This window comes from Plecotus auritus, assembly GCF_963455305.1.
Source record: "Plecotus auritus genome assembly, chromosome: 3".
Lineage (NCBI taxonomy): Eukaryota > Metazoa > Chordata > Mammalia > Chiroptera > Vespertilionidae > Plecotus > Plecotus auritus.
In genome coordinates this window covers 24,885,417-24,913,364 of record NC_137772.1, presented here as the reverse complement: position 1 = coordinate 24,913,364, position 27,948 = coordinate 24,885,417, and the positions used below count along the sequence as shown (strand labels likewise).

The window sequence follows — 27,948 nt, the reverse complement described above, 5'->3', positions numbered from 1 at the left end:
GCTCAAACGTTTTATTTTTTAAAATGTGCTTAGTAATCCACAGGGGAAGAGAAAATGGTTATTATACATATTTTCTTTATGGTGAATGAATCAGGTAATGGTAGGCAACGGGTCAATATGGTTTTATTTCAGTATTTACTCGAGTTTTAAATATAATCATGTAAAAAAACAGACATTTCAAAAAGTGCAAAATATTACAAAGCTAATCAGTGCTATTAATCTTTCCATGCAAACAATACCAGTTCTGGAGTTGGGACTATGTATAAAATGGTACTCTACCAGAGTTTTAAAATAGGCTTGGTCAAGAGATTGCACATGACACAAAAGAAATAGTGCAAATAATACACAACTAAAATTCCGCCCATTGACGTGCCAACAATAATCAAGGCTCAACTACAACAGGAAGGTACGCAGCCCATACAGGGGATGCACCTGGAGTGCCCAGCTTGGGTGATCGAGGAGGCTATGCCACTGGACACTACAGGAAACCCACTGCGTTAGGCCATTCTACAAAGCCTGAGAGATGCAGCAGCTCTACTTAATACACAGAAACAAACACAGGGAAACTACCAAAATGAAGAGACAAAGAAATGTCCCAAGTGAACAAAACTCCAGAAAAAAGAACTAAACAAAATGGAAACAAGAAATCTAGATGCAGAGTTCAAAACACTGATTATAAGGATGCTCAAAGAACTTAGAACTTCAGCAGCATAAAAAACGACATGAAAACCATAAAAAAAGAACCAGTCAGAAATGAAGGATATACTAACTGAAATGAAGAATAATTTACAGGGAATCAACAATAGAGTAGAAAAGCTGAGAATCAAATCAGTGATTTGGACTATAAGGAAGCAAAAAACACCCGATCAGAACAGCAAAAGTAATAATCCAAAAAAATGAGAATAGTGTAAAGAGCTCTGGGACAACTTCAAGCATACCAACAGTCACATCATGAGGTGGCCAGAAGGAGAATAGAGAGCAAGAAATTGAAAATCTATTTGAAAAAATGACAGAAAACTTCCCTAACCTGGTGAAGGAAATAGACACACAAATCCAGGAAGTCCAGAGAGTTCCAAACAAGATGGATCCCAAAAGACCCACACCAAGCACATCATAATTAAAAAGCAAAATGTTAAAAACAACCTTAAAAGCAGCAAGAGAAAAATAATTACCTACAAGGGAGCTCCCATAAGACTGTCAGCTGATTTCTCAACAGAAACTTTGCAGGCCAAAAGGGATTAGCAAGAAATATTCTAAGTGATGATCATATAAAGAAGCGCTCTCCAGGCCAGGAAAAGCTGAAGAAGTTAGTCACCACCAAACTAGTATCACATGAAATGTTAAAGGGTCTTCTGGGGGGAAGAGAGGGGGAAAAAGACCAAAACTGAACAATAAAATGGCAGTAATACTTATCTATCAACACTTGAATCTAAAAAAATAAACCAACAAGCAGAACAGAAACAGACTCATAAGTAGAAAACATTTTAATGGTTGCCAGATGAGAGGGGGTTGGAAGGGATTAACAAGTATAAATTGGTAGTTACAGAGTAGTCATGGGGATATAAAGTACAGCATAAGGAATATAGTTAATAATAGTCTAATAACTATGTATGATGTCATATGGATACGAGATTTATCAGGATGGTCACTTAGTAAACTATAGAATGTCTAATCACTGGGTTGTACACCTGAAACTAATATTGTATGTCAACTAATTAAAAAATAAAAAATGATTAAAAAGATATACAACTAAATAAAGGATTTAAATCAAGCTTATTGGGGCTTCCAGGTTGAGGAGTCAGAATTCCTTCAGGGGCCAGCATGCCAGAGCCCCAAGTTCCAAGACAACAGAAACTTTGTTCAAGACCTGGCCCTATGAAATCTCTTCATCTGGCTGTTAAATGAACAAGAAATAAGCATATCTGATCTTTCTGGAGATTTGGGGAAGTTGCAAAAAATACAAAAAAGAAAAATGGTCACGTTAATAAGACCCGAGGCTTTGTACCCAAAGCTGATGCTGACCAGAACCTAATTGTCTTTAGGGCTTAATGATTAAGGGAGTGGACATGCAAGGAAGGAGAGAGGCAGGTCTGGATGTTCTTACGTTGACAGCTGAATGCAAAATCAGCCAGATGGAAACGATGCACAAGGCAAGGTATGGGAAAGGGATGTGGAACTTCCATGCCCTCTCCTGGCGCACCACTCCCTGCACTGCACCTCCCAGAAGCTCTCCGAATTGAGTGAAACTTGCTATGTTAGATGTCATTTACGAGTATATTTGACATCCATTTGGTCATCATTTTTTAATGTTTCATTGTTATTTACAGCCAGAAAGGCATCCATTACCTTATTACATTGCTTCATGATTAGAATGCTTATTTGTATTACCCTCTAGATGTTTCGTAACTTTTAGAATAGTTTTTTTTAAATGAAATATGTTCCCTAAAATGCTAGTGAATTAAAATGTAAATATGGTAACTTTGTGTAATTACAACCAGTACAGAGAAGACTAGTACAGAGATGACTGGTTTCATATACAGTCCTGTGAAACAACCTTTACTGACAGTATAACTTTGTTAAGGATATCCATTGATTCAATGACTAAGGACAGACGGAAACTAAGAGACAATTTTGCTACCCACTCAAGCTTGCCTTATTCAGCAGATGTTGAAATTGGTAGATTCTAAACATACTTAGGAATTTCTAGCTCTAAGTTATTTGCCTTCATTACTTTTTTTATAAAGCTGTACAATTACATAAATAAATACCTGTTTCCAAAGTGAAAAAAAATCAAGCTTATTACCCTCTATAATATATAATCATGACAATACCATAGGTGAATACACAACATATAAAGCTCTTCTACAGTTACGGCCCCACACCAGCAGGATAGAAACATTTCTTATAACAAGCAGTGGTTTATCCAACTATCCACAGTTATGCCGTTCATCTTTGGTTATAGTCACTCTTGTTTGTTCTTTGGTTTACTCCTAAATAGTACCAATTCTGCTAATATGAAGAGCAAAAGCTTCCCCTCTAATATATATTGAATGCTACTTAGTTCTCAACCCTTTTTCAAACTCAAAATTTACATACAAAGGAAGTAAAGTATTCAATATTATCTGAAACTACTTAGTGGATTAGTCATCATTAGTCTATAAGCAGATGGGCAAAGAAAGGCCAGGCTCTGACCTATACCCTGACCCCACCTCTACCATCTCTAGATGACAGTAATTAACTTTCCCCTTCCTATTTTCTTCAGAAAGGGATAAACACTGCTTTCCAAGGGATGGCTTAAGTGAATGTTAAATGCCAGTGCTTTCACAATACCTTGCTACATTTATTAAAAACAAAAAAAAACCAGCTTGCCTGGCCATGCCACTCAATGGCCTGTGGAAATCTGAGAGGAGTGTATCACAAAAAAACACTGCGAAGACAATGACAAACTGATCAATGAGAGAGAAAAAACCTATAGCACAGTGTGAGTAGATGCCTTGGAAAAAAATCAGTCACATTCACTCATTTTCTTCAAGGTGCATCTCGCTTTGCATGTTCTGACACTGAATCTGGAGTAGCTGTTCCTTGGCTACTGCATAGCCAAACCTACCTGCTCAACCAACACTGCCTGTGCCACGATCTTTTAAATAGGCAATGATGTTCACAAAGTTTTCAAAGAGGACACACAATACTACCTTCGCTCAAATTAATATGCAGGTGACTTACACAAATTATATTTCACCATAAATGCAAGACTAAGATTTTACTTATTCAAGGCTGCATAATTTCAGGTTTGTCAGCATTTATAGCTTTACCCTCAACTTAAGAATAGAAGCTACTACCAAATAATAAATCAGACTTCATCTAGATATATAATATCTTTGCTTTATAAAGGTGCACCTAATGTGAACTAAATTGTCCACTTTAGACTCAGAGGAATCCAAACAGCTGGAAAAACAATGAACAGCATAGCATCAGTGATTCCTAAAAATAAACCTGTCACTCAGCTGTAGAGAGTAAATAATACTTTCTTCAAGTTACATTTTAGTCTTTCTTCATACAGAATTCATAGAAAAGATAGCTCAACAGAATTTGACTGCCCAACAGTCTTTTCCATATCCATTTAGACGCAGCCTTCAATGCAGAGAACACTAGTGAGAGAAGAATGTATCCCAATTACCTGCTGAACAGTCTGCTTCCGAATGAAAACATTTCCTAGAAAAATTTCTACCAACCCAAAACAAATCAAACTCAAAGCAGATTTACTACCATCTCACGTGATAGGCAATAAAGTCTGGTACCTATATACTGTCATCAAAGAATTAAGGACGCAAACCACCCCCAGCTATGAAGAAAGAATGGCAAGTATTTATATGAAGCCAGTGGTAAAAAATAATAGGGTGTCTTCCCTTTGCTTTTCCACTCACTTCCAAAATGGAAGATTATCTTCCAAAGCCCCCAATGGTGAGTGACAGGCAGCATGCAAGAAATGATGCAGCCGAGGAGAGGAAAACTGCAGCAACAAACAGGTGGATTTTCTGGAGAAGGACCCCTCAATGTCCATCTAGGGAGAAAGGGGAAAAGAGGTCACCATGCAGGCACAACTGGAAGGCACCGAGGGAGAATGCCAGAGCCTAATAAATACATATATACATATATATAAAAGCCTAAGCGACAGTTACAACCCAACAACCGGAAAACCAGTTGCTATGACGCACACTGACCACCAGGGGGCGGATGCTCAACGCAGGAGCTGGTCCCTGGTGGTCAATGTGCTCCTACAGCCAACCTCCCATGGCCCCACCCCACCCCCCTGGCTGGCCAACCTCCCACAGTCCCTCCCCATGGCCAGCCAGCCCCCCAATAGGCTTCAATCACTGGCCAGGCCAAAGGACCCCACCTGTGCAAGAATTCGTGCACTGGGCCTCTAGTTAGATATAATACACATCTAAAAGACCGAGTAAATCTCAGGATGGGATGTTTGTAATTAAAATTGTAACGGTTGCCATGGTAATTCTTAGATGATCAGAACTATTAAGATTCTGAGTTTGGATCCTAAAAATGACAAATATTATTAGGCCAAATCACTAGCAAAGCCCGTGCGCACACATGCACGCTCACATACACACTAATCACAGCACTATAGACCTTTTCCCCATGAATGTTAATCAGAGACCCTTTAAAAATGAATAATAACTAAAACATTTCCTAGAAAAATTAGAGTTTAGTGACAGGCAACAGAAAAGTATATTTATAAAGAGCCCAACTCCTTAGTTCTTTTTAACATGTTAATATGTAGGAATTATGCTGTATACATGACATTTAAAAACTTACATTAGGCAGCCATAGAAGATTCATTTTTACTGTAAAGGCTGATCAAGGAAGATACCCTGGGTTTGGTAGATTTCTTTGAGGACCAGCAATACTGTATCTTCAGACTCCCTGTAAGGAGAAAAAATTATGTTGTAAAAAGAAGGAACTAACATTTACATTAGATGCTTTACATATATTAACTCATTTAATCTATGCAACACTTTGCAAATTCATCTTTTCACTATTGCAAGAAGATTCAAAGGTGATGTAATTGGCAGTGGTTTGGAAGTCTAGCATTATGCCCAGTAATATAAAAAAACAAGCAGTAAATAACCAAGAACTATTCCCTTTTTAAAAAATATATTTTTTTATTGATTTCAGAGAGGAAGGGGAGAGAGAGAAAGAGAAACATCAATGATGAGAGAGAATTATCAATTGGCTGCCTCCTGCACATCCACCACCAGGGATCGAGCCCACACCCAGGCATGTGTCCTGACCAGGAATCGAACCGTGACCTCCTAGTTCCATGGTTGGCAAATTGCGGCTCGCGAGCCACATGCGGCTCTTTGGCCCCTTGAGTGTGGCTCTTCCACAAAATACCACGGCCTGGGCGAGTCTATTTTGAAGAAGTGGCGTTAGAAGAAGTTTAAAAAATTTGGCTCTCAAAAGAAATTTCAATCGTTGTACTGTTGATATTTGGCTCTGTTGACTAATGAGTTTGCCAACCACTGTCCTAGTTCATAGGTCAACACTCAGCACTGAGCCATACCATCCTTGTTTGTTTGTTAACTCTCACTGAAGATATTTTTTCCATTGATTTTTTTTTTTTTTTTTTTTTGAGAAGAGAGAGAGTGAAAAGAAGAGAGGGAGAGTAGGGAGAAGAAAGAGAGAGCAACATCGATGTGAGAGAGGTATCAATTGGTTGCCTCCTGTACGTGCCCTGACCAGGGCCAGGGATCAAACCTGCAACCCAGTACATGCCCTTGACGCTCTAACCACTGAACACACTGGCCAGGGCAAGTGGGGATTTTAAATGGTGTGATCCTGGTGCATAAAAAAAAAAAGAGTATCAATAGAAAAGAAGAGGAAGTTCAGAGATAGTCCTAAATATATGTAGGAAGTTAATGTAATACATATAGGAATTTAATAAAGTTAGAAGAATCTCAAGTCTATTAACTGTTCTAATAACTAGATAGCCATCTGGAAAATGACGTGGATCAAACCACACCTAATTAGGATAAATTTGAAGAGAATTAAAGATTTACATGTAAATGAAATGTTAAAATAACAGAATAAACTGTGGTAAGAAATTCTTTGGAAAGTAAGAGAGATCTAAGTATAACACAAATTCCACAAGCCAAAAAGGAAATAACAAAATTTGACTACATAAAAATGAAATTTTCTACTAAGCAAAAACAAGTATATGCAATGTCAAAGACAAACTGGGGAAAGGGTATATGCAACTCATACTGCAGACTAATCAATAAAATAAAATAAACCACCAACATTTCAATGTAAAAGAGAATAAAGGGCATAGATAACTCCCAGAAAAGGAAATTAAAAGGTCCTTAAGTATATGTTAGGAGGAATGCAATTTTTTTGGATTTATTCAATCTGAAGAGAAACAGGATCATAGGAGAAATGCAACATAAAGCTATTGTGTATACAATACATACACTGAAAACACTGCTGAAAGTAAAAATTAAAGTACACTGAGAGATAATAAAGATATCAATTCTCCCCAAATTGATTTACAGATAAAATGCAATCACAATCAAAGTCCCAGAAAACTTTTTGGTTGAAATTAACAAGTTTTTTATTGTTTTGTTTTTTTTTTAGAAAGAGGAAGGCAGGAGGAGAAACATGGATATAAGAGAGAAACATCGATCAGCAACACCCGGACTGAGGATCAAACCCACAACCTGAGTATGTGCCCTGACCGGGAGTCGAACCTGCCACCTTTTGGTGTACGGGATGATGCTCTAATCAACTGAACCACACCAGCTAGGACACAAGCTCATTCTAAAATATATCTCTATGGAAATGCAAAGGACCTACAATAGCTAAAATAACTCAAATAACAAAATTGGTGGACCCACATACCTGATTCTAAGACTTATAAATCTATAGTAATCAAGACTGTTTTACTGGCATAACGATAGATAAATAGATCAATGGGACAAAATATAGCCAAGGCAATTCAGCGGTTTCTCAATAAATTTATCAACAAATGTTACTAGGACAATTGCAAAACAATGAACCTTAATCCTTAACCTCACACCATATTAAAAATTAACTCAGTCAAAATGAATCATAGACCTAACTTTAAAAGCTAAAACGATATAACTTTTATAGCACAGTAGAAATCCTAAAGGCTAGATTTGGCAAAGATTTCTTAAATATGTCCAGAAAGCACGAACATTAATAAATTGGATTTCATAAAAATCAAAAACTTCTGCCTTTAAAATAAAATGAAAAACAAACCACATCCTGAGGAAAAATATACCTGAAAAGGACTTGTAACTAGAACACAGAATTCTTGCAACTTACTAAGATAATCCAATTTTTAATGGGGAAAAGATTTGAATAGATAGTTCACCAAAGTAGATGTATGGATGGCAAACACATGAAAATATGTTCAATGTTGTTACGCGTTACAAACATGCAAATTAAAACTGTAATGAGGTGCCATTACAACCCATTTAGGAAGGTTGAGAGACAAATCATAAGACCAATCATACCAAGTGCTGTTGAGGCTATGGAGCAACTGGAATTCTCATACTGTTAATGAGAATGGAAAATGCTGGCAGAAAATCCATTTGACAATTTCTTTTAAAAATCATTTTACCCATCACTCTACTCCTAGATATTTACCCAAGAGAAGCTAAAGAATATGTTCATACAAAATCTTGAACATAGCAGTTCAGTAATAGCCAAAAACTAGAAACAACCCAAATGTCCATCAACAGGTGCATGAATGGCTAAACAAACTGTGGTACATTCATATACTACTCAGCAATAAAAAGGAGAGAACTACCGATACAAACAACACGGTGAATAAAAAAGCCATACACTGCCCTAGCTGGTTTGGCTCAGTGGACAGAGCATCGGCCTGCGGACTGAAGGGTCCTGGGTTCGATTCCAGTCAAGGGCATGTACCTTGGTTGCGGGCACATGCCCGGTAGGGAGTGTGCAGGAGGCAGCTGATCAATGTTTCTCTCTCATCAATGTTTCTGACTCTCTATCCCTCTCCCTTCCTCTCTGTAAAAAAATCAATAAATTAAAAAAAAAAAAAAAAGCCATACAAAAAAAAGAGTATATAGTATGATTCTATTTATGTAAAAGTCATGTGCAAACTAGTCTATAGTGACAGAAGCAGATCAGTGATTCCCTGGAGACTATAAAACAACTAGTGGCCTGATGCACAAAATTCCTGCACAGGGGGTGAGGGGGTGTCCCTCTGCCCGGCCTGCACCCTCTCCAATCTGGGACCCCTCTGAGGGCCGTTTTCAGGCTGGCCACACCCCCTTCAGGGTGGGGGTTCCCGCTGGAGTGCGTGGCCAGCCTGGGCAAGGGGCTGATAACCATTTGCAGGCTGGCCATGCCCCCATTGCGGGGGAGGGACCCTGCAGGGGGCATGGCCGGCCTGGGCGAGGGACTGAGGGCCGTTTGCAGGCTGGCCACACCCCCTTTAGGGTGGGGGTCCCCGCTGGAGGGCGTGGCCAGCCTGGGCAAGGGGCTGATGGCTGTTTTTAGGCTGGCCACGCCGCCATCAGGTGAGGGTCCCCACTGGGGGGTGTGGCTGGCCTGGGCGAGGGGCTGAGGGCCGTTTGGGGGCAGTTTGCAGGCCGGCCAAGCCCCCGGCTTTGTCTGATAGGACTTCCGGAAGGTCTCCCAGTCTAATTAGCATATTACTCTTTTATCAGTATAGACTAGAGGCCCGGTGCACAAAATTCGTGCATGGGGGGGGGTCCCTCAGCCCAGCCTGCACCCTCTCCAATCTGGGACCCCTTGAGGGATATCCGACTGCCCGTTTAGGCCCGATCCTATGAAGATCGGGCCTAAACGGGCAGTCGGACATCCCTATCACAATCCAGGACTGCTGGCTCCCAACTGCTCACCTGCCTGCCTTCCTGATTGCCCCTAACCACTTCTGCCTGCCAGCCTGATCACCCCCTAACCTCTCCCCTGCCAGCCTGATTGATGCCCTGCCAGCCTGTTTGCCCCTAGCTGCCCTCCCCTGCAGGCCTGGTCACCCCTAACTGCCCTCCCCTGCAGGCCTGGTCCCCCCTAACTGCCCTCCCCTGCAGGCCTGGTCCCCCCCAACTGCTCTGCCCTGCAGGCCTGGGTCCCCCCCAACTGCCCTTCCCTGCAGGCCCGGTCGCCCCCAACTTCACTCCTCTGCCAACCTGGTCACCCCTAAATGCCCTCCCCTGCAGGCTTGATCACCCCCAACTGCACTCCCTTGCAGGCCTGGTCCCTCCCAACTGCCCTCCCCTGCTGGCATTTCTTGTGGTGGCCATCTTGTGTCCACATGGGGGCAGCCATCTTTGACCACATGGGGGCAGCCATCTTGTGTGTTGGAGTGATGGTCAATCTGCATATTACTCTTTTATTAGATAGGATAGAGGCCTGGTGCATGGGTGGGGGGCCGCTGGTTTGCCCTGAAGGGTGTCCTGGATCAGGGTGGAGGTTCCCTTGGGGCGTGGGGCAGCCTGGGCAAGGAGCCTGTGGTGGTTTGCAGGCCGGCCACGCCCCCAGCGGCCCAAGCGGAGGCCCTGGTATCTGGGATTTATTTATCTTCTACAATTGAAACTTTGTAGCCTTGAGCGGAGCCAAGCCTCCTGCTTGCTCCGTGGCTGCAGCCATTTTTGTTGGGATTTATTTATCTTCTATAATTGAAACTTTGTAGCCTTGAGTGGAGGCCTAGGTTGGCCAGGGTGTGCGGAAAGCTTGACTTTCTCCATTGCCGGGGAAACCCAAGCCTCCTGCTCACTCTGTGGCCACAGCCATCTTGGTTGGGTTGATTTGCATACTCGCTCCTGATTGGCTGGTGGGTGTGGCTTGTGGGTGTAGCAGAGTGCTGGTTAATTAGCATATTACTCTTTTATTAGATAGGATTAGACCAAAAACACAAAAACAAATGAAACAAAAAAAATATCAAACACTTACCAGTAGCATAGATGGCTTTGTAAAGCAAATAAATACTCATTGAAACTCTCAATGGGTTTCTCCTGTAGCACGTAGTCAATGCGCTGGCCTCCATTCAGCATTCCCACATTGATGGGGGGGACTTCTTCTTTAACTGCCTCAGAGGTCTCTTCTGTGTTAACATCTGGATATGGAAGAACCACAATAAGATTCTAAAGCCTCCAAGCTTCCTTACCTCTCCTCAGACTCCAAGTTTACTGTAAGATGAGCTACTCTCTCTTCAGAAAGCTCTCTCCCATCTTTCTTCAAAGGCTCTCAGGTCACATTGATTTTATCTAATCCCTTTTTTCTTTCCTACACCTTTGGTAGCTAATTCATTTACCTTTAGTTTATAAACTAAATGCAAGCAGGGATAAAACTCTTTAGACATTTGAAAACTAAATAAAAAAATACAATGTTAACTGTAAAACTAAGAGTAGAGTATCCTAGCTAGTCCCCAGCCAGGGAAATAAAACTGGTCCATGAATACACTGACATTCCCCTGTAAAAGGTGCTTCAGAGAGTAGGCTCTTAACATTACCCCCATAGTTCCCAAGTTGGGGATGTTTTAAAGTCTCATTATCAATGCTTGGCTTCTCTTGACATTCTTCTTCACAAATAATGTTCTTCCATAATTTGTGGCTATTAGATGATAGAAAAGGCTAGCAGAAATGAAGGCCCTTCGTGACTCATAGTATGGGTCCTATACAATAAAACAGGGTCAGTAAGAAGTCCCTTGGAGAATAAGAATTACACACCATGGAGCCCCTCATATCAGGCCTGATGTAGGAAATCAATATATATGGTGTCACTGACCACTAGGTTTCTCTGAACTTGACACAGGTTCTGCTTCCGTTTCTTCTGTAGTTTCAGAAGTTTGTAAGGCAGGTTCTGGAGTTCTGGTGAAAGACTTCCAGGCCATCCGCAGTGAACCTAGCAAGTTGTTCTTAAGGTCCATACTCATCCTGGTCAAGCCCTCTCTCAGTTCTAAAACACATATGAATAAAGAAAACTACATGGCTTACAATGAGTTTAGGGCCCAATACAATTAAACAAAGTGAATGAGGTCCCGTCAGTTTGCATTGACCAGAAGGTCTCGAATTAGCAAGTTCTGTATTCAGTCTTACCTAAGTGCATCCGCTTCCTGCCTTTATGATGTGGGATCAGCATTGGCTCAAATTCCACTCCTGGGACCACCATTGGTTCAATCCTATAGGCCACAGGATCAAACTACATAGGAAAAACAATAGCTACATATACCTCTGCTGAAGAGAGTTTGAGGAACTGCTAATGTTTATCAGGCAAGAATGATTATAAGCTTATTTTTTAAAAATGCACAGTTGTTCTGCCACATCACTTCCGAATTCATACTATTTATGTTATCTCATTACTAGAGAAGAGTACATAAATAGTAAATCAACACAACAGAAAATTGTATGCTCTTTACCATAAACCCTAATATTCAGGTAAACCACAAGAGCTGTCCAATGCTTACAGGGTGATAAATATTGAAGAAACCTTTGCATGTTGGAAATTTGTAGTTGGGATCAATTCTTTTTAGTCCTCGGACGGTAAGGAACATTCCAATGGGAGATCCAAAGGCAAAGAATATTTCTGGTTTATAGATGAGCCGGGGGTATTTTACGGATACCTGGAAGGAGAAAATAAAAGCCTCTCTCTTACTCTATTTTTTTTCCCTTTTTGTTAATCCTCACCTGAGGATATTTTTCCATTGCTTTTTCAGAGAGAGTGGAAGGGAGGGAGGGGGAGAAAAGGGAAGAGAGAGAAAGAAACATTTGATGTGAGAGAGATACATCGACTGGTTGCCTCCTGCACCCAACTGGATTGGGTTGGGGAGCGAACCTGCAACCCAGGTACATGCCCTTGACCAGGAATTGAACCCGAGACCCGCTGTAGGCCAACGCTCTAACCACTTAGCAACACCAGCCAGGGCTAAAAGCATCTCTCAATAACAAAATTACATCTGTTCTTACCATATGAATGGCAGGCGATAAAATGAACAAAGAGAATTAGTACTGTTACCTGCCCAATGCCAACATCCAGATAGTCATTTCCAGTATCATCAGCACTACTGCAGAACTCAGATTCTTTGGGGATATTAGACATATTCAACCCTGAAGCTGATTGTGGAGTTGGTCTATTAATGCCCTAAAGAATAAAGAATAGTTTTGTGGAACTATGCAGTAAAAATATCCAAAGGATTATATAGTTTTTTACTGGTTTGAAAAAATGTGTGGGAAAGTTCTGAAATGACAGCCAATAATTCCAAGACAAGTCTCTCAGAAAACAAGATAAAACTGATGAAAACACAATAAAGTTGATAAAAACAAAAGTTGGCTTGAATTATGAATTGACATCCCTATTTGCTCTAAATTGATGAAAGCGGTACACAGCCATTTGGGCAATATATATTTATATAATTATAGAGTCTAGGCAACCATCATGAGAGGAAACAAAGGCAGAGCACTATGGAAAAGAATAGTGAGGATTGCTAAGGAGTTCAATAAAGTGCTATACCTTTCTGATTAAAGCAAGTAGAATGTCTCTATGGGTGTAGAAAATTATGCAAATACTGGGCCTTAAATAAGAACTGAGCAACCTGCTAAAAAAGTTGAAAAATAATTAACTACTAAAATATGGAAAGGAATTTAGGGGCCAAACAGAATGTATTAGTAGTGTTACAACATGGATAAACATTGAGTATGTTAAGCTAAGAGAAAGAAGACAGTTATAATAGGGCACATATTGTGTGATTCCATTTATATGAAAATACCCAGAATAAGAAAATCCATAAAGACAGAAAGCAGATCAGTGGTCCATAGCAGGGAGGAATAGGGAATGACTGCTAAGGGGTATGAGGTTTTCTTTTTTTGGGGGGGCGGGGGGAGAGTAATGGAATTAGACAGTGGTAATGGTAACACAGCTCTAAATATACTAAAAACCACTGAATTGTATATATTTTTTTATTTATTAGAGAAAGAAAAACATCGATTTGTTGTTCCAATTATTTATGCATTCATTCATTGGTTGATTCTTATACTAGTATGTGCTCTGATGGGGGATTGAACCCGCAACCTTGGTGTATTGGGATGATGCTCTAACTATCTGAGCTACCCAGTCAGGGCTAAACTGTATACTCTTCAAGGAAGAATTTTATGGTATGTGATGTAAATTGTACTTCAATAAAGCGGTTATAAGACAAAAATGAAAAAAGGGAATTGTAGCAGGAGTCTAGGGGAGATATGACTTTTGAAGCTAATAATACTGTTAAGGCATCAATAAATGTGTTTAATTTCTTAAACAAAGCCAAAAACCAATTAACAAAATTATTTAGCTCTCTAGACTTCACAAAGCAAAAGTATACAAGGATGTAAAAAATTGTTTACTGCTAAAAGCTATATATATTAAGCACATACCATTGAATTTTCTCTGGTCCTAAAGTAATTTAATATCTTCTTTCTTGGTCCTAAGGGAATTCCTATTTTCTGAAGATCTTTGTCTGTACATAAAGCCTAGGCATAGAAAATCAAATATCTTTCTTATTTCTAGGTATAATAAAATCAATTAAATGCCCTGTTCTCTTAGAAGGATAAGGTTTAAGTACTCTGCTGTTCTTTGCTTTATATTACTAGGGCTCCCTAGTAGTATAACATTAATAACTTAGAAAAGGAAATAGTATTTTATTCATAAAGGAGCCTAAAGAAGAATTTAAAATATCAATACTACAGTATCAATGCTATAGTAATATAGATAACATTGTATTATTTTTAAAAATCAACAGAAGTAGGTATCTAACTTCATGACAGAAAAACCCTCCTTGATTTCCATGCTCACTTGGATGTCACATCCTTAGAAAGATTATACTCCTACTCCTGGACACAAGCAGTAAGAACATTAAGCAGAGAGCATGAAACAGAATAACAATCAAGATCTCAGCTGATGTGCTACTCACTTGACTAAGGAAGTCTTCCTTCATCCTCGCAAACTAGGTTAGTTCACCCTACTATGCATTCTTATACCACTGTGTACTTTTCCTACTTAGAACTTATCACAATTGTAATTTAATTATGTTTTCGCTTACTTAATAGGTGTCTTTAGCCATAAACTATAAACACCATGAGGTTAGGGACCATTTCTGTCTTATTCACCACTCTATCTTTATTTGGTATAGTATGCTTGATCATAGTAAACGTTTACTAAATATCCACTGAATTAATCAAAACCAGAGTAAAAACACAACATAAGTGGCAAAAAAACAAACAAACAAATAAACAAGCAAATATCTATAATACTACTCTTGAAAGTATAATAGAAAATAAGAGTTAGAATAGTTACTGGTCATTTCTTCTTGCTCTCATGTTTTGTGAGGTGTGCTGTTTTTTAGTCTTTGCTCTATTGCTATATGCATATCAATATGACTTTTCTGAACTTTAAACTTCCACAAAGCAAAGATCACTTGATATGATTTTAAGACACATAAATAATGCTAAAGAACATTACTAATGATAACAAAGTATTTATGACTAAAATGTTTCCAAAGGGCAGGCTCTTACTAAGCAGTATGATGAAACAATAAAAAATATTAAAAATGGTATGGTGTGAAGTTATAAAAGGTTTTTTTTACCAGAGCTTTTTTATCTATTTTCTCCTTCTCAAAGATACTAAAGAATTCAGAGAGTTGAAGTTTCTTCAGATCTTCCTCTATTGTCAGTGTGTCTCCTTGATCCATATTTAGCGAATCCTAAAAATTAAATTGTAATGCTCATTATCCTCCACATTCCTTATATTTTCCTTTAATACCATTTTACAATAAATATATATATATATACTAACTAAGATTTCCACATAGAGATGTATCTTAACTTTAAATTGTGATTCATACAAAATATAAATTAAGAGGTGCTGATCTCTAAATTTCTGCAACTTCATTTGAAACTTAATGTTTTAAAATAAATGAATGAGTGAATAATTATCAGAGCATTGTTCACTATCATTAACAAAACATTTACTGAGTTCTTATTAGGGATACAGTCTAAGACGTAAAACAATCTAAGGCAAAGCCCCTGCCCTGGGAGAACATTTGCATCAAAAAGAGAAAAAATATAAGACATTTTGCTAAGTACTAACTCAGCACTAGAGATAAGTGTTCGGAGGACTTTATTTTACTAAAAGATGTTTAAACATTAAGTCCTCCCACTGCTTTCAAACAATTACTGTAAATTATATCAATTTGTATCTAATTCATTCTTCATTTTATCATATGCAAACTCCATTTCAGCTCAATTTTATAATTCTAATAATAGATTAGTAGTACATACTTATAATGGAAAATAAGATATGTATAGCTATTTTAGATTCTGGCAAACATTTCTAGAAGTGTATTGCTATCTTGCTTCTATCATCAAAGAATGATAGAGATAATTACAAGTCTATAAAAATACATGTAAATTTGAAGTTATGGAATGAGACTAAACTAAGTGAAAAACAAAAAATAAGTCTAAAATCTAAAAATCCTTACTAAGCACAGAGAATCTATCTAAACATCTAAATTACCTTTTTACTGTCAATTTCCCCCAAAGAATCTTTCTGATTTGTTAGGATATCAAACAATATAAGCGAACCTATAAGTAAAATAGAAGAAAGAAGGGACAATTTCTAAATAGTTGTCTTTTATACAAAAAAATAATAAGTCAATTACCCATGTAGCAAAATCTATGAAGCAGGGAGTCTTCTTTCCACTCCACCACCACCCTTCCAACCCTTTCCAAATTCTTCATCACAGACCAGTTCTAGACCTCTGCATCTGATACTGATAAAAGACATTGTTCTTCAAAAATAGGTGTCCTAAAAGTGTGATCGTCCTCTCTGGTTACAGAGAATTCATTTGTTACCTAAACTATGACCAGCAATGGATACACCCCCTTTGAAATCAGGGTTTCTCTGCAGAAAAAGTGTATATATTCGGTTCATTTCAGAAGCAACTGTGTCCACAATAGTCTGACAGTAGGTGGGGCTATTGTAGAAGAAGACATCCAGAATTGTGTCATTGGTGAAGTGCCTTAGGCGATTAATGCTGGGCAGGGTTATTCGCTGTAGATCTCTGAAAAAAAGGAAAGATATTTTAAGCAGAAAACCAAAATACATCAAGTCGGTGTGCTCAGTGGTTGAGTGTCAACCCATGAACCAGGAGGTCAGGGTTCGATTCCTGGTCAAGGCACATGCCCAGGTTGCAGGCTCCATCTAGGTAGGGGGCATGCAGGAAGCAGCTGATCAATGATTCTCTCTCATCATTAATATTTCTCTCCCTCTCCCTTCTTATTTCTGAAATTAATAAAATATATTAAAAGAAAAAAGAAAACCAAAATACGTTCTGTAACTTCCTCTAAGTTATCTAGCTTAGCCTCCCAAGTTTAGACTTAGATATTTAAAGATACAAGAGGCAATTATCAACTTATAGGAAATAGAGGACAGAGAGAAAGGTTTAATGAAGCAAAAGGGACGTGATCAACAAAATTCAGAGACAAACAACTCAGTTTCTTCAATACATAAATTGCAAGAAAATAACAGATGGAAAAGTAATCAAGAAATTAAAAGAGACTTAAAAGGCATCCTTGGATTCTAGCTTAAACTATGTTATGTATGTATGTATGTGTGCATTTGTTTATTAGAGAAAGAAAAACATTGATTTTGCATGTATGTATATATTATATGAGTATGTATAAATCGTAAGATTTATTATAAAATTGGAAAATTGAACTCTGTATATTTGCTGATATTAAGAATTTTTAGGTGTGAATAATATTACGGTTATATTTAATTAAAAGTCCTTTAAAACATACAAACTGAAGCATTTACAGAAGAAATGATATATCTGTGATTTGACTCAAAAACAATATAATGGAGGGATGGGCAGTAGACAAGGGCATGTTAACAGGGATAGGACCAAACTGGCCATGTGTTGAGGTTTGTTGGGAATGGGTAATCATAATCAGTACAGGAAAATTCATCATATATGCTACTTTTGTGTAAAGAATTCTCTGTAATAAAAAAGATTTTTTTTTTTTTTAAAGACAAAAGGGCTCTGGCTGGTGTGGCTCAATTGGTTGGGCATTACCCCATGCATCAAAAGTCTGCCAGTTCTATTGCTAGTCAGGGCACATGCCTGAGTTTCTGGCTTGATCCTCAGTAGCGGGCTGCAGGAGGCAGCTGACAATGTTTTGCTCTCACATCTATGTTTCTCTCTCCAAATCATTTTTTTTTTTAATGTTAAAAATACAAAAGATACAAGAGGGTTTTCCCAGAATCTTCAGCATTAAAGTTGTTTGATCACAAGCCAAATGACAAATTGGATCAGCTCTCAATGTAGAATTTCTTAAAGTTGAAAGAAGCCAAAGGCAAACAGAACTCATGTCTTGCAAAGGAAAACGATGCTGACATTGTCTAAATTAACTTCCAGTTAAAACTTTCTCAAAATTCCCAGAGAAATTCCTCAAAGATTCAACGGTTTCTGTAGTTTAGAGAGGGCTAAATGACCTTAGTCACCTCTGAGCATCAGCTTAAATATGATATGAATGCCACACCTATTAAAATAAACACTATAGCCCTAACCGGTTTGGCTCAGTGGATAGAGTGTCAGCCTGGGACTCAGGGGTCCCGGGTTCAATTCTGGTCAAGGGCATGTACCTTGGTTGCGGGCACAAACCCAGTGGGGAGTGTGCAGGAGGCAGCTGATCGATGTTTCTCTCTCATCGATGTTTCTAACTCTCTATCCCTTCCCCTTCCTCTCTGTAAAAAATCAATAAAATATAAAAATAAATAAATACATAAATAAACAAACAAACCAACAAACACTACTGTGGAGCATTTGACACATGGAATATGCTCAAATCCTAGGTCATTAAGAACTGAGAGACACAGAATCAGGGAAGTCATTTCCAAGACCAGCATGGAAAGAATGCTGACTACTTTTTTTATCTTCTAGAGAAGCATCTCCTAGTTCTATCTTAGAAGTATATGATGAACATACTACTTTAGCTGAATATCCTTAATACTAGAGGTCCGGTGCACGAAATTCGTGCACGGGGGAGGGAGGTGTCCCTCAGCCCAGCCTGCACCCTCTCCAATCTGGGATCCCTCTCACAATCCAGGACTGCTGGCTTCCAACTGTTCGCCTGCCTGCCTTCCTGATTGCTCCTAACCGCTTCTGCCTGCCAGCCTGATCACCCCCTAACCACTCCCCTGCCAGCCTGATTGATGCCTAACTGCTCCCCTGCCAGCCTGTTTGCCCCTAACTGCCCTTCCCTGCAGGCCTGGTCACCCCTAACTGCCCTCCCCTGCAGGCCTGGTCACCCCTAACTGCCCTCCCCTGCAGGCCTGGTATCCCCCAACTGCTCTCCCCTGCAGGCCTGGGTCCCCCCAACTGCCCTCCCCTGCAGGCCTGGTCACCCCCAACTGCTCTCCCCTGCAGGCCTGGGTCCCCCACAACTGCCTTTCCCTGAAGGCCTGGTCTCTCCCAACTTCCCTCCTCTGCCAGCTTGGTCACCCCTAACTGCCCTCCCTTGCAGGCCTGGTCCCTCCTAACTGCCCTCCCCTGCTGGCCATCTTGTGGTGGCCATCTTGTGTCCACATGGGGGAAGGATCTTTGACCACATGGGGGCAGCCATCTTGTGTGTTGGAGTGATGGTCAATTTGCATATTATTCTTTTATTGGATAGGATAGAGGTCTGGTGCACGGGTGGGGGCCAGCTGGTTTGCCCTGAAGGGTGTCCCGGATCAGGGTGGGGGTTCCCTTGTGGCGTGGGGCGGCCTGGGCGAGGGGCCTGTGGTGGTTTGCAGGCTGGCCACGCCCCCTGGCAACCCAAGTGGAGGCCCTGTATCTGGGGTTTATGTATCTTCTACAATTGAAACTTTGTAGCCTGAAGCGGAGCCAAGCCTTCTGCTTGCTCGGTGGCGGCAGCCATTTCTATTGGGATATGTATCTTCTATCATTGAAACTTTGTAGCCTTCAGTAAGGCCTGGGCCTGCCAGGGTGTGCGGAAAGCTTGGCTTCCTCCATCACCCGGGGCAACCCTAGCCTCCTGCTCTTTCCAGCTCCCTGGCTGCCGCCATTTCTGTTTGGGTTTATGTATCTTCTATCATTGAAACTTTGTAGCCTTGAGTGGAGGCCTAGGCCGGCAAGGGCAGGCGGAAAGTTTGGCTTCCTCCATTGCCGGGGAAACCCAAGCCTCCCTCCTGCTCTCTGTGGCCGTAGCCATCTTGGTTGGGTTTATTTACATATTTGCTCCTGATTGGCTGGTGGGTGTGGCTTGTGGGTGTAGCGGAGTGATGGCTAATTTGCATATTACTCTTTTATTATATAGGATAAGGCAGCCTTCTCTGACATTACCATAAAATTTACAAACAAAACTATTGGGCTTGTAACTTAAGAAAGCCATCATGTATAAGTGGTTGTACCAATTATACCCCAAGGTATAAATGCTAATAATTTAATGTTTGGGGATTTCCTTTTTTCCCAAATTAGGACAAATATTATCTAAATATGGTTATAAAAGAAACAACAAAAGCCCTAGCTGGTTTGGCTCAGTGGATAGAGCGTAGGCCTGCAGACTGAAGGGTCCCAGGTTCGATTCTGGTCAAGGGCACATGCCCAGGTTGCAGGCTCCATCCCCAGTGGGGGGTGTGCAGGAGGCAGCCAATCAATGATTCTCTCTTATCAGTGATGTTCCTATTTCTCTTTCTTCCTCTCCCTTCCTCTCTGAAATCAATAAAAATATATTTAAAAAAAGAAAGAAACAACAAAATACTATATACATCTTAAGGGAGGTGGACTTTTGACATCTGAAGATGGAAATGTTTATACTCTATAGGAAGAAAGCAATGTTTGGCTTTAATGCTAAAGAAATTAAAAAAGCTGTAATGGTAAATACTAATGAGCCAGTAAAGCATACTAGAAGAAAATACACACAGCCCTTTACTCCTAACCCGGACTAGTTAAACCAAGGTATTAGTTAGCATTTATTATTATTTTTTAAATATCTCTAGAATTGATTTTAGAAAAAAGGGAGAGGGAGAGAGAGATAGAAACATCAATGATGAGAGAGGATCATGGATTGGCTGCCTCCTGCACACCTCCTACTAGGAATTAAGCCCACAACCCAGGCATGTGCCCTGAACAGAAATTGAACAGTGACCTCCTGGTCCATGCGTTGACACTCAACCACAGAGCCATACCAGCCTAGTGGATTAGTTAGCATTTAATAATGTACCTCTAAAAAAAAGAAGAAGAAGAAGACAGAAGTACAAAAATCTTTTCGTTGAACAAAATTTTAAATATACAATCAGTTATTGCAGGAATGTCCCTAAGCATTTTAATGATCAGAGAACACATTACAATCATGGTTGGTATTACTTACACATCCACACCAGTAGAATGCAAAGGACTGTGCCAGTTGACTGGAAGAAATTCTATCCTCCCAATCTGCTGATTTTCTTGGGCTTTCTTAAAATGCGTTTGTAGCAGGTTCAAGGAAACACTGCGAAAATCATTAACTAAAAAGAAAATTAACTTATGCATCAATAGTGAAGCAATGAATTTGCAATAGATCACATAAATAGAATATCTACATTTGCTTAGAACATGCATTTACTTGAGTCAAAAATAGCAACGTGGTATTCAGAAAAATTATGAATGCATATAAGAAAAGCTATTCCTTTAATACTTGCTTTTACTATACATTTCCATCCAAGAAAAAGCTAACTTCAAAATTTCTAATGTGTCATGGGAACCGTTTCAATTTTAAAAAGAAAAGAAATATATCACATGACTTGCAGTCAGATTCCGATTCTAACTTTCTAGTTCTTACAAACAACCACTACCCAATATTTTAGATTTTTAAAAAATACACAGCTGTTTGAAATTCATATTATATCAATCTTAACCTTCTAAGAAGGGTTATGCTTAGAAGCATCAGCCAGTTGGATAAGACTCCCAAATTGGGACAATTAGATTTTAAATACTATCAAGTTTTAGAGGACATTACCTTTCAAAATCCAGTTATGCTAATGATCTAAATAGTCCAATTAGAATATCAAGAGGTTTATCACAGTATGAATTACAAAAATGACTGAAGTTTCTGTTATTCATTTAAACTATGTCGTCTTCATAGTTTCTTTAAATTTGGAATGGTTAGACATAGGATTATCACATCATAAAAGAATTTTAAAGGATTAAGGGTTTATTCATTCAAGAATTATTAGTTAAGAGTATAAACCAGTGGTCGGCAAACTCATTAGTCAACAGAGCCAAATATCAACAGTACAACGATTGAAATTTCTTTTGAGAGCCGAAAACCGACTTCTGCACATGGGCCACGAAGTTTCAATTGCACTGTACTTGCGCGCCTGCACATGGTATTTTGTGGAAAAGCCACACTCAAGGGGCCAAAGAGCCGCATGTGGCTCGTGAGCCGCAGTTTGCCAACCATTGGTATAAACTATTAACCTACGGAATTCACTAGTACTTTATGTCTCAGATGGGAAGCTTTACTATCTTGTCACCTGTCTTTAGCGCACCAAATGTTTTTATGCAGCTGAGATAACAGACTAAAGACAACATTTTATTTCAGCTCACAGGAGCACTGACTAATATTCCCCTTAAGTGACCTAATCTTACATGCTTTGCAAACCTACCACATTGTACAATGCTTCGAAAGCGGAGATCACAAGCTGGTCCAATCCCATGGACTACAAAAACCAAATGGTCTATTTGTAAAGGTTCCCCTTTAAATGAAATTAAAAAGAAAAATTATTCTACAGAACTAGTCCCATATTCTAAAATCAAACATTCACAATGAATAGGTTATAAAAATAAGCAAGTTGAAATATGAGCAGATAATTTAAAGGACACAAAATAATCCTGCATATAACTACTTAGTAAAAGCACAGTGATTTTACTTTGTTTCTAATTTATCTTAAAATAAGTCTGTGAAAAAATCTTCACGTTTTTAAAACTTTTTACTTTGAAATAACTGCAATCTTACAGAAAATTTGAATGAATAGTACAGAAACTCACATGCACTTTTTACCCAGATTCAACACTCTAACATTTACCAATATGCTTTATTATGAATACTAGTACATACACATTTATTTTTCTGAACCAGTTAGAAGCAGGTTGCATACATCAGACTGCACACATCACACCTCTTAATGCTTTAATATTTTAATGTGTATTTCCTAAGAATATTCTCTTACATAACCACAGTGCAGTTATTGAATTCAGGCAAATTTTAACATTAATAAATAATTTTACTTAATATTCAATTTTTATCAATGTGTACCAGTAATGTCTGGCATGTATTTGAAGCCTAAAATTATAAACCCATCTTTTTAATTATAGTAAATTGAAGATTTTGTGCAAGAGACAAGCTATCACGTCTGCAAGATAAAAAGAATTTTGTAATCCAGTTAAATACATTATAAAACTAAACATAAATGACCCTAGATAGCAATGGATAACTATCAAGGTTGTACTGGAAAATACTCTTCCTTAGTTGAAAATCTTCAACAACAAGAGTTACAAGTACTAAATTTCTAATCAAACAGGTGGAATCATATTTCTTAGAATTAGGACTAAGTCAGTTCATCTGTACTTAATGAATTCCTGATTAGTACTGCAAAATTTTATCCATCCTACCATACATACTTAGCAACTTTAAAAGAGATTTCTCTATTAAGATTCTTAGAAGGTGAAGTGATGCTAATATTAACTCCAAATAAGCTCATATAATTAAAGATCATTTTTAAGCATTGAGGTACTCCAAATCCATAGAAAAAGGTCACAATTTAAGCCATAAATAAATCAGTATATCAGAAGATAAGAAAAAAAAATAATAATTAACATTACCACAATGAATGTCAACAGAGATGTTCTCAACCCCTCTCTTCACTGTTCTTGGTCGACCCTGCTCGGTGGGTGTTGAACCCCATTCATCAGACCCTGCAACTGGCTGGTAATGCACCATAAGCTTAAATAGAAAAGATGCCAAAAACTGTTTAATCCTATAAGCTATTTTAAGCACATACCACTGAATCTTTTCTGGTTCTAAAGTAGTTTAATCAATAAAATAAAACATTCACAATGAATAGATATAAAGATATTCTACATTAAAGACATCTCTATTTATACAATGAGGGGCAGGAACATGTTTTTCAAAACATAATACATAGTCAAATCTCAAATGGAGTTTTGATATGCAATTACTACAGTTGGAAATGAGAACCCTGAAAATATATTTGGCTAATGTACAATTTAAATATCTTATGCCTGGTTGGGTCGCTCAGTTGGTTGAGCATCGTTCTGCACACAAAAAAGTTATGGGTTCAGTTCCCAGTCAGGACAAGTACCTAGGTTGTGGGTTCAATCCCCAATCGGGGCATGTACGGGAGGCAGCCAATGGATGTTCCTATTGCTCATCGATGTTTCTCTCCTCTCTCCCTCTCTCCTTTCCTCTCTCTCTCAAATCAATAAAAATATCCTTGGATGAGGATTTAAAAACTAAAAAAATCTTATATTTTTGTCAATTCTATCTCAATACAGCTTAAAAAAAAGAAAACAAACATCAAGCTAACAGATTTCCAACAATATCCTATACATGGAAAAACATGCCACATAATGTATTAGTGATAGTCTGAATCTACAGAGGCATAATTTTCCCTAAGAAAATTTTTTGTATAAACTGAACAGGTAAATAATAGTAGTGGCTACAAGTTTTAAGTTTCATAATTGTTCACATAATATAAAATTCCCAAAGATCATCCAAAGTAGAATTCCTAAGAAAAAGAAACCAATGAAGTTCTCCTTAGTAATGCAATTTACCTTTAGTACCAATATGAAAGAAAGGCTTTTAATTCGCTTTACCTTTGGATTGTGTAATACAATAATTTCTCTGTTGGGAGACTCCAGTTTCTTTTTCCATTCATCCAGAGTTACAGCAAGCATGTAAGTTTCCTTAAAAGAAAATACATTTCATTACATTTCTCTTATTGCTTTCCTATTAAAACTAACCTTGTTCAAGAGGATACTACTAAACAATTACAATAAGAATATCCTATTCCAATTAATTGAATTCATTTTTAAAATTACAACAGGTAATAGTATGGAACAAATAAAAAATCACTCCTACTTCCATCATCTAGACTGGAGACAAATATTTTTCACATTCTGATATATTTCTTTCAATAATATTAATGCATGTGTATTTTCCATAAAATTAGGAATATATTACACATATTGCTCTTTTTCTTGATTTATCAAATTTATTTTAAAATTCTTTTTAAATGCAACATTAATAGTGTAGGACAAAGAAAAAAATCAATCCTAATTCCACCATCTAGACTAGAGATAATCATTGTTCACATTTTTATATATTTATTTCAATAATAATAATGTCCTACTTTAAGCAAATTTCAGGCAGTTTTCAGAGCAAGAAAAATAAAAGGCAAAAAGACAATCCTGTGGTCATAGTTTAAATATTAACAATAATCACCATTAGGGAAACACTTTTTCATTTAAGGGCGTAACAATTTCCATAGTATATTTTAAAATCTGGAAATAAAAACTACTTTATCCTGAAACTAATTTGCACAAAGAAAGACTATAAACTGTGTGCAGATAGAACCAAACTCTTCCTGAAATTTTCAAAACAATGTAAGTCATAGAAGGAAGAAAAGATTAAATAAGAAAAAAAAAAAAGAAAATTAGTTTAAAGGGGTCAAAGGAATACCTCTAATACTTGGCTGAAGCTCTCTGAGTAAGGAACATACTTATTATCTTTGTCCCCCTTGTAAAACCAGGTACATCGTCTCACTTCTGATGCTTGCTCATCCCAGTACACAGCATACCGCATCCTCTCCCCCAAATGAACGTCATACCGGCCCCCATCAGTGGGGACAACTTTCCCATTACAATCTTTTCCTATCAAGAATTGAGAAGAGGAAAAGAAGTACATTTATAAAAATAAATCTCCCAAAATACAGTTCTGAGTTATACTCTAAATAATGTCAAGAAACACGTGAATGAACATTTTCTACATGATTAAACATTAAACAAAATAGAATTTAATTACTAACCTTCCACTGTTTTACAAACCATCAAAACCATTCTTGGTTTTAATGAAACATGAAAAAAATAATACCCAAACATTGTTCTGTTCCTTTTCTGAGGAGATAGTAGTGTCCCTTAAAAAAAAAAAAAAATGCATATAGCCCTCGCCAGTTTGGCTTAGTGGATAGAGCATCAGTCCACCAACTGAAGGGTCTTGGGTTCAATTCTGGTCAAGAGCACATACCTCAGGGGCATGTGTGGGAGGCAACCAGTTGATGTGTCTCTCTCACATCAATGTTTGTCTCTCTCTGTCTCTCCCCCTCCCACTCTCTCTAAAAATCAATGGAAAAATATCCTTAGGTGAGGATTAACAACAACAAAAATGTATTTAAGCCTGGCCAGTGTGGCTCAGTGGTTGAGTGTCCACCTATGAACTAGGAGGTTGCGGTTCAATTCCCAGTCAGGGCACATGCCAGGCTGCCAACCAATGATTCTCTCTCATCACTGAGGTTTCTATCTCTCTCTCCCTCTCCCTTCCTCTCTGAAATCCATACACACACACACACACACACGTATGTGTGTGTGTGTGTGTATATGTATGTATGTATATATATATGTGTATATAAGACAGCTTTTCTAAATTTTTTCTTTGAGGGACCAAAAGGTGAATTAATGACCATGACTATCATGATGATAAAGTAGTAACTAGCATCATGTTTCATAAAAGAAGAAAAAAAAACAAGTGACAAATTAAAGAATTCGTTCTGTTACAATGTGAATGTGACCTCCCACACACACACACACACACACACACACACACACACACTCTTTATAAACAAAAACTGAAACATAACCTAGAACTAAGAAATATTATTGGATAACTATGCAGAAATTACAATAGGTACTGAGATACAGACCAAATTCTTAAACATTATCAATTGTCTGGGTAGTAATGCAGAGCTTCTGTATAAAAATGCTATAAGGGTAACTAGGAAAAAAATCTAAAATTTACTTTTAATAGCATTCACTATAAGGACTAATATTATAGTTTGAGAGAGATGACCTTAAGTCTTTGTCTATGATAAGTCATCATTTTTCTCCTACCAGAGCCATATGCTTCTTCCAGCTGCTGTGAATCCTCAGAGTTGAAAGGAATCCATGTCTCCTTAGAATCTATTACTTTACAATAAAACCAATGAGGAGAAACTGATTCATACAAACTGCCAGCATCCATGTCTATTAGCTCAAAGGAACTACATGAGTTTGGTGATGGGGATGGATCTGACAAATCAACTGTTTCTGGTGTGATTCCACTGATGACATTTCTCTCTCTAAAACACAAGATAAAAGAAAACTATCAGAAAAATTATATTCCTCCTATTAACAGTCATTTCTGCAAAACAACAATAAAAAAACCAGCAATCTAGGGGGGTTACATAATTTAAAATAGCTATTAATTTATTTTATATTAATAGCTGGATGGAGGAGTGGAGAGAGCTTTAAACAAAATGCTTCTTGTAGTCAGAGCAACCACTTTGTACTGGTCTCCCAATTCTCTCAGAAAATTGCATGGTTTTAGACAAGTTATAAAACAAACCCAGAAGCACAAGAAACACGGTCAAAAACTTGATTGCAACAAAAACACTTTAACCCAATTTCCAATCTAAGTCTGGTGCCAAAGGCAAAAATTTTGCTCCCTCTTACGCCTAGGTGGTAGGCTCCAGGCCCCCATCATTACCCACTTACATGATAACTGGAATCTTAAAATATTGAAAATAAAACTATTCACTTAAGAACCAGTTACTTTTCATTGATCCTTGAAGTGTGCTGATTTAGGGACTATGGTACAAATTCTGATCGCGAACACAAACTCTTGCTTGGGGCCACTGTGCGCACGCGCGCGCGCACCCACTGACACGATCTGCGTCTCAGGTAAAAAGTAACAGGTGACCTCAAGAGCCTCCATCCCTTAAAAACGTGACCCATGCGTTTCTACCCCTTCAACACTCGGACCACTCAGCACACCCAACAGTGCAGACGTGGGAAGTGTACTGCGGCTCCCCCGGGCGGAGCGCGCACCACTCCCCTCACCTCGGCACCCGGCGCAGCGGGATGACCAACACCTGGCCTCCTGAGCGGACGCTCTCCGGGCGGTCGGCCGCTCCAGCTCCTTTTCCAACACAAATTACCCCAGCCACCTGGGCGTCTCTCTTCTCCCCCACGACCCTGGACGCCTGCAGCCCAGATGTGGGACCTTGGAGCTCGGGGACCCGTCTCCGACCCCGCCGAGAGGAGCGGGGCCACCAATAGAAACAAGGCAATTT

The 27,948-nt window shown here is 38.6% G+C and overlaps 1 protein-coding gene across 1 annotated transcript; it reads right to left on the bottom strand.

The window, feature by feature from the left end:
• Positions 1–101: 101 nt before the first annotated feature.
• On the bottom strand, positions 102–26,947 carry DDHD2 (DDHD domain containing 2; the record flags this gene model as incomplete). Its single annotated transcript, XM_080658558.1, is given in 18 exon segments — positions 102–4,561; positions 5,332–5,439; positions 10,483–10,645; positions 11,317–11,487; positions 11,628–11,730; positions 11,996–12,151; positions 12,544–12,669; positions 13,938–14,033; positions 15,146–15,262; positions 16,075–16,142; positions 16,413–16,621; positions 20,934–21,069; positions 22,210–22,299; positions 23,426–23,546; positions 24,440–24,529; positions 25,305–25,495; positions 26,729–26,914; positions 26,917–26,947. Coding segments are annotated over 17 exon segments (2,136 nt in total). The 3' UTR covers positions 102–4,561; positions 5,332–5,357.
• Between the last annotated feature and the right edge of the window lie 1,001 nt (positions 26,948–27,948).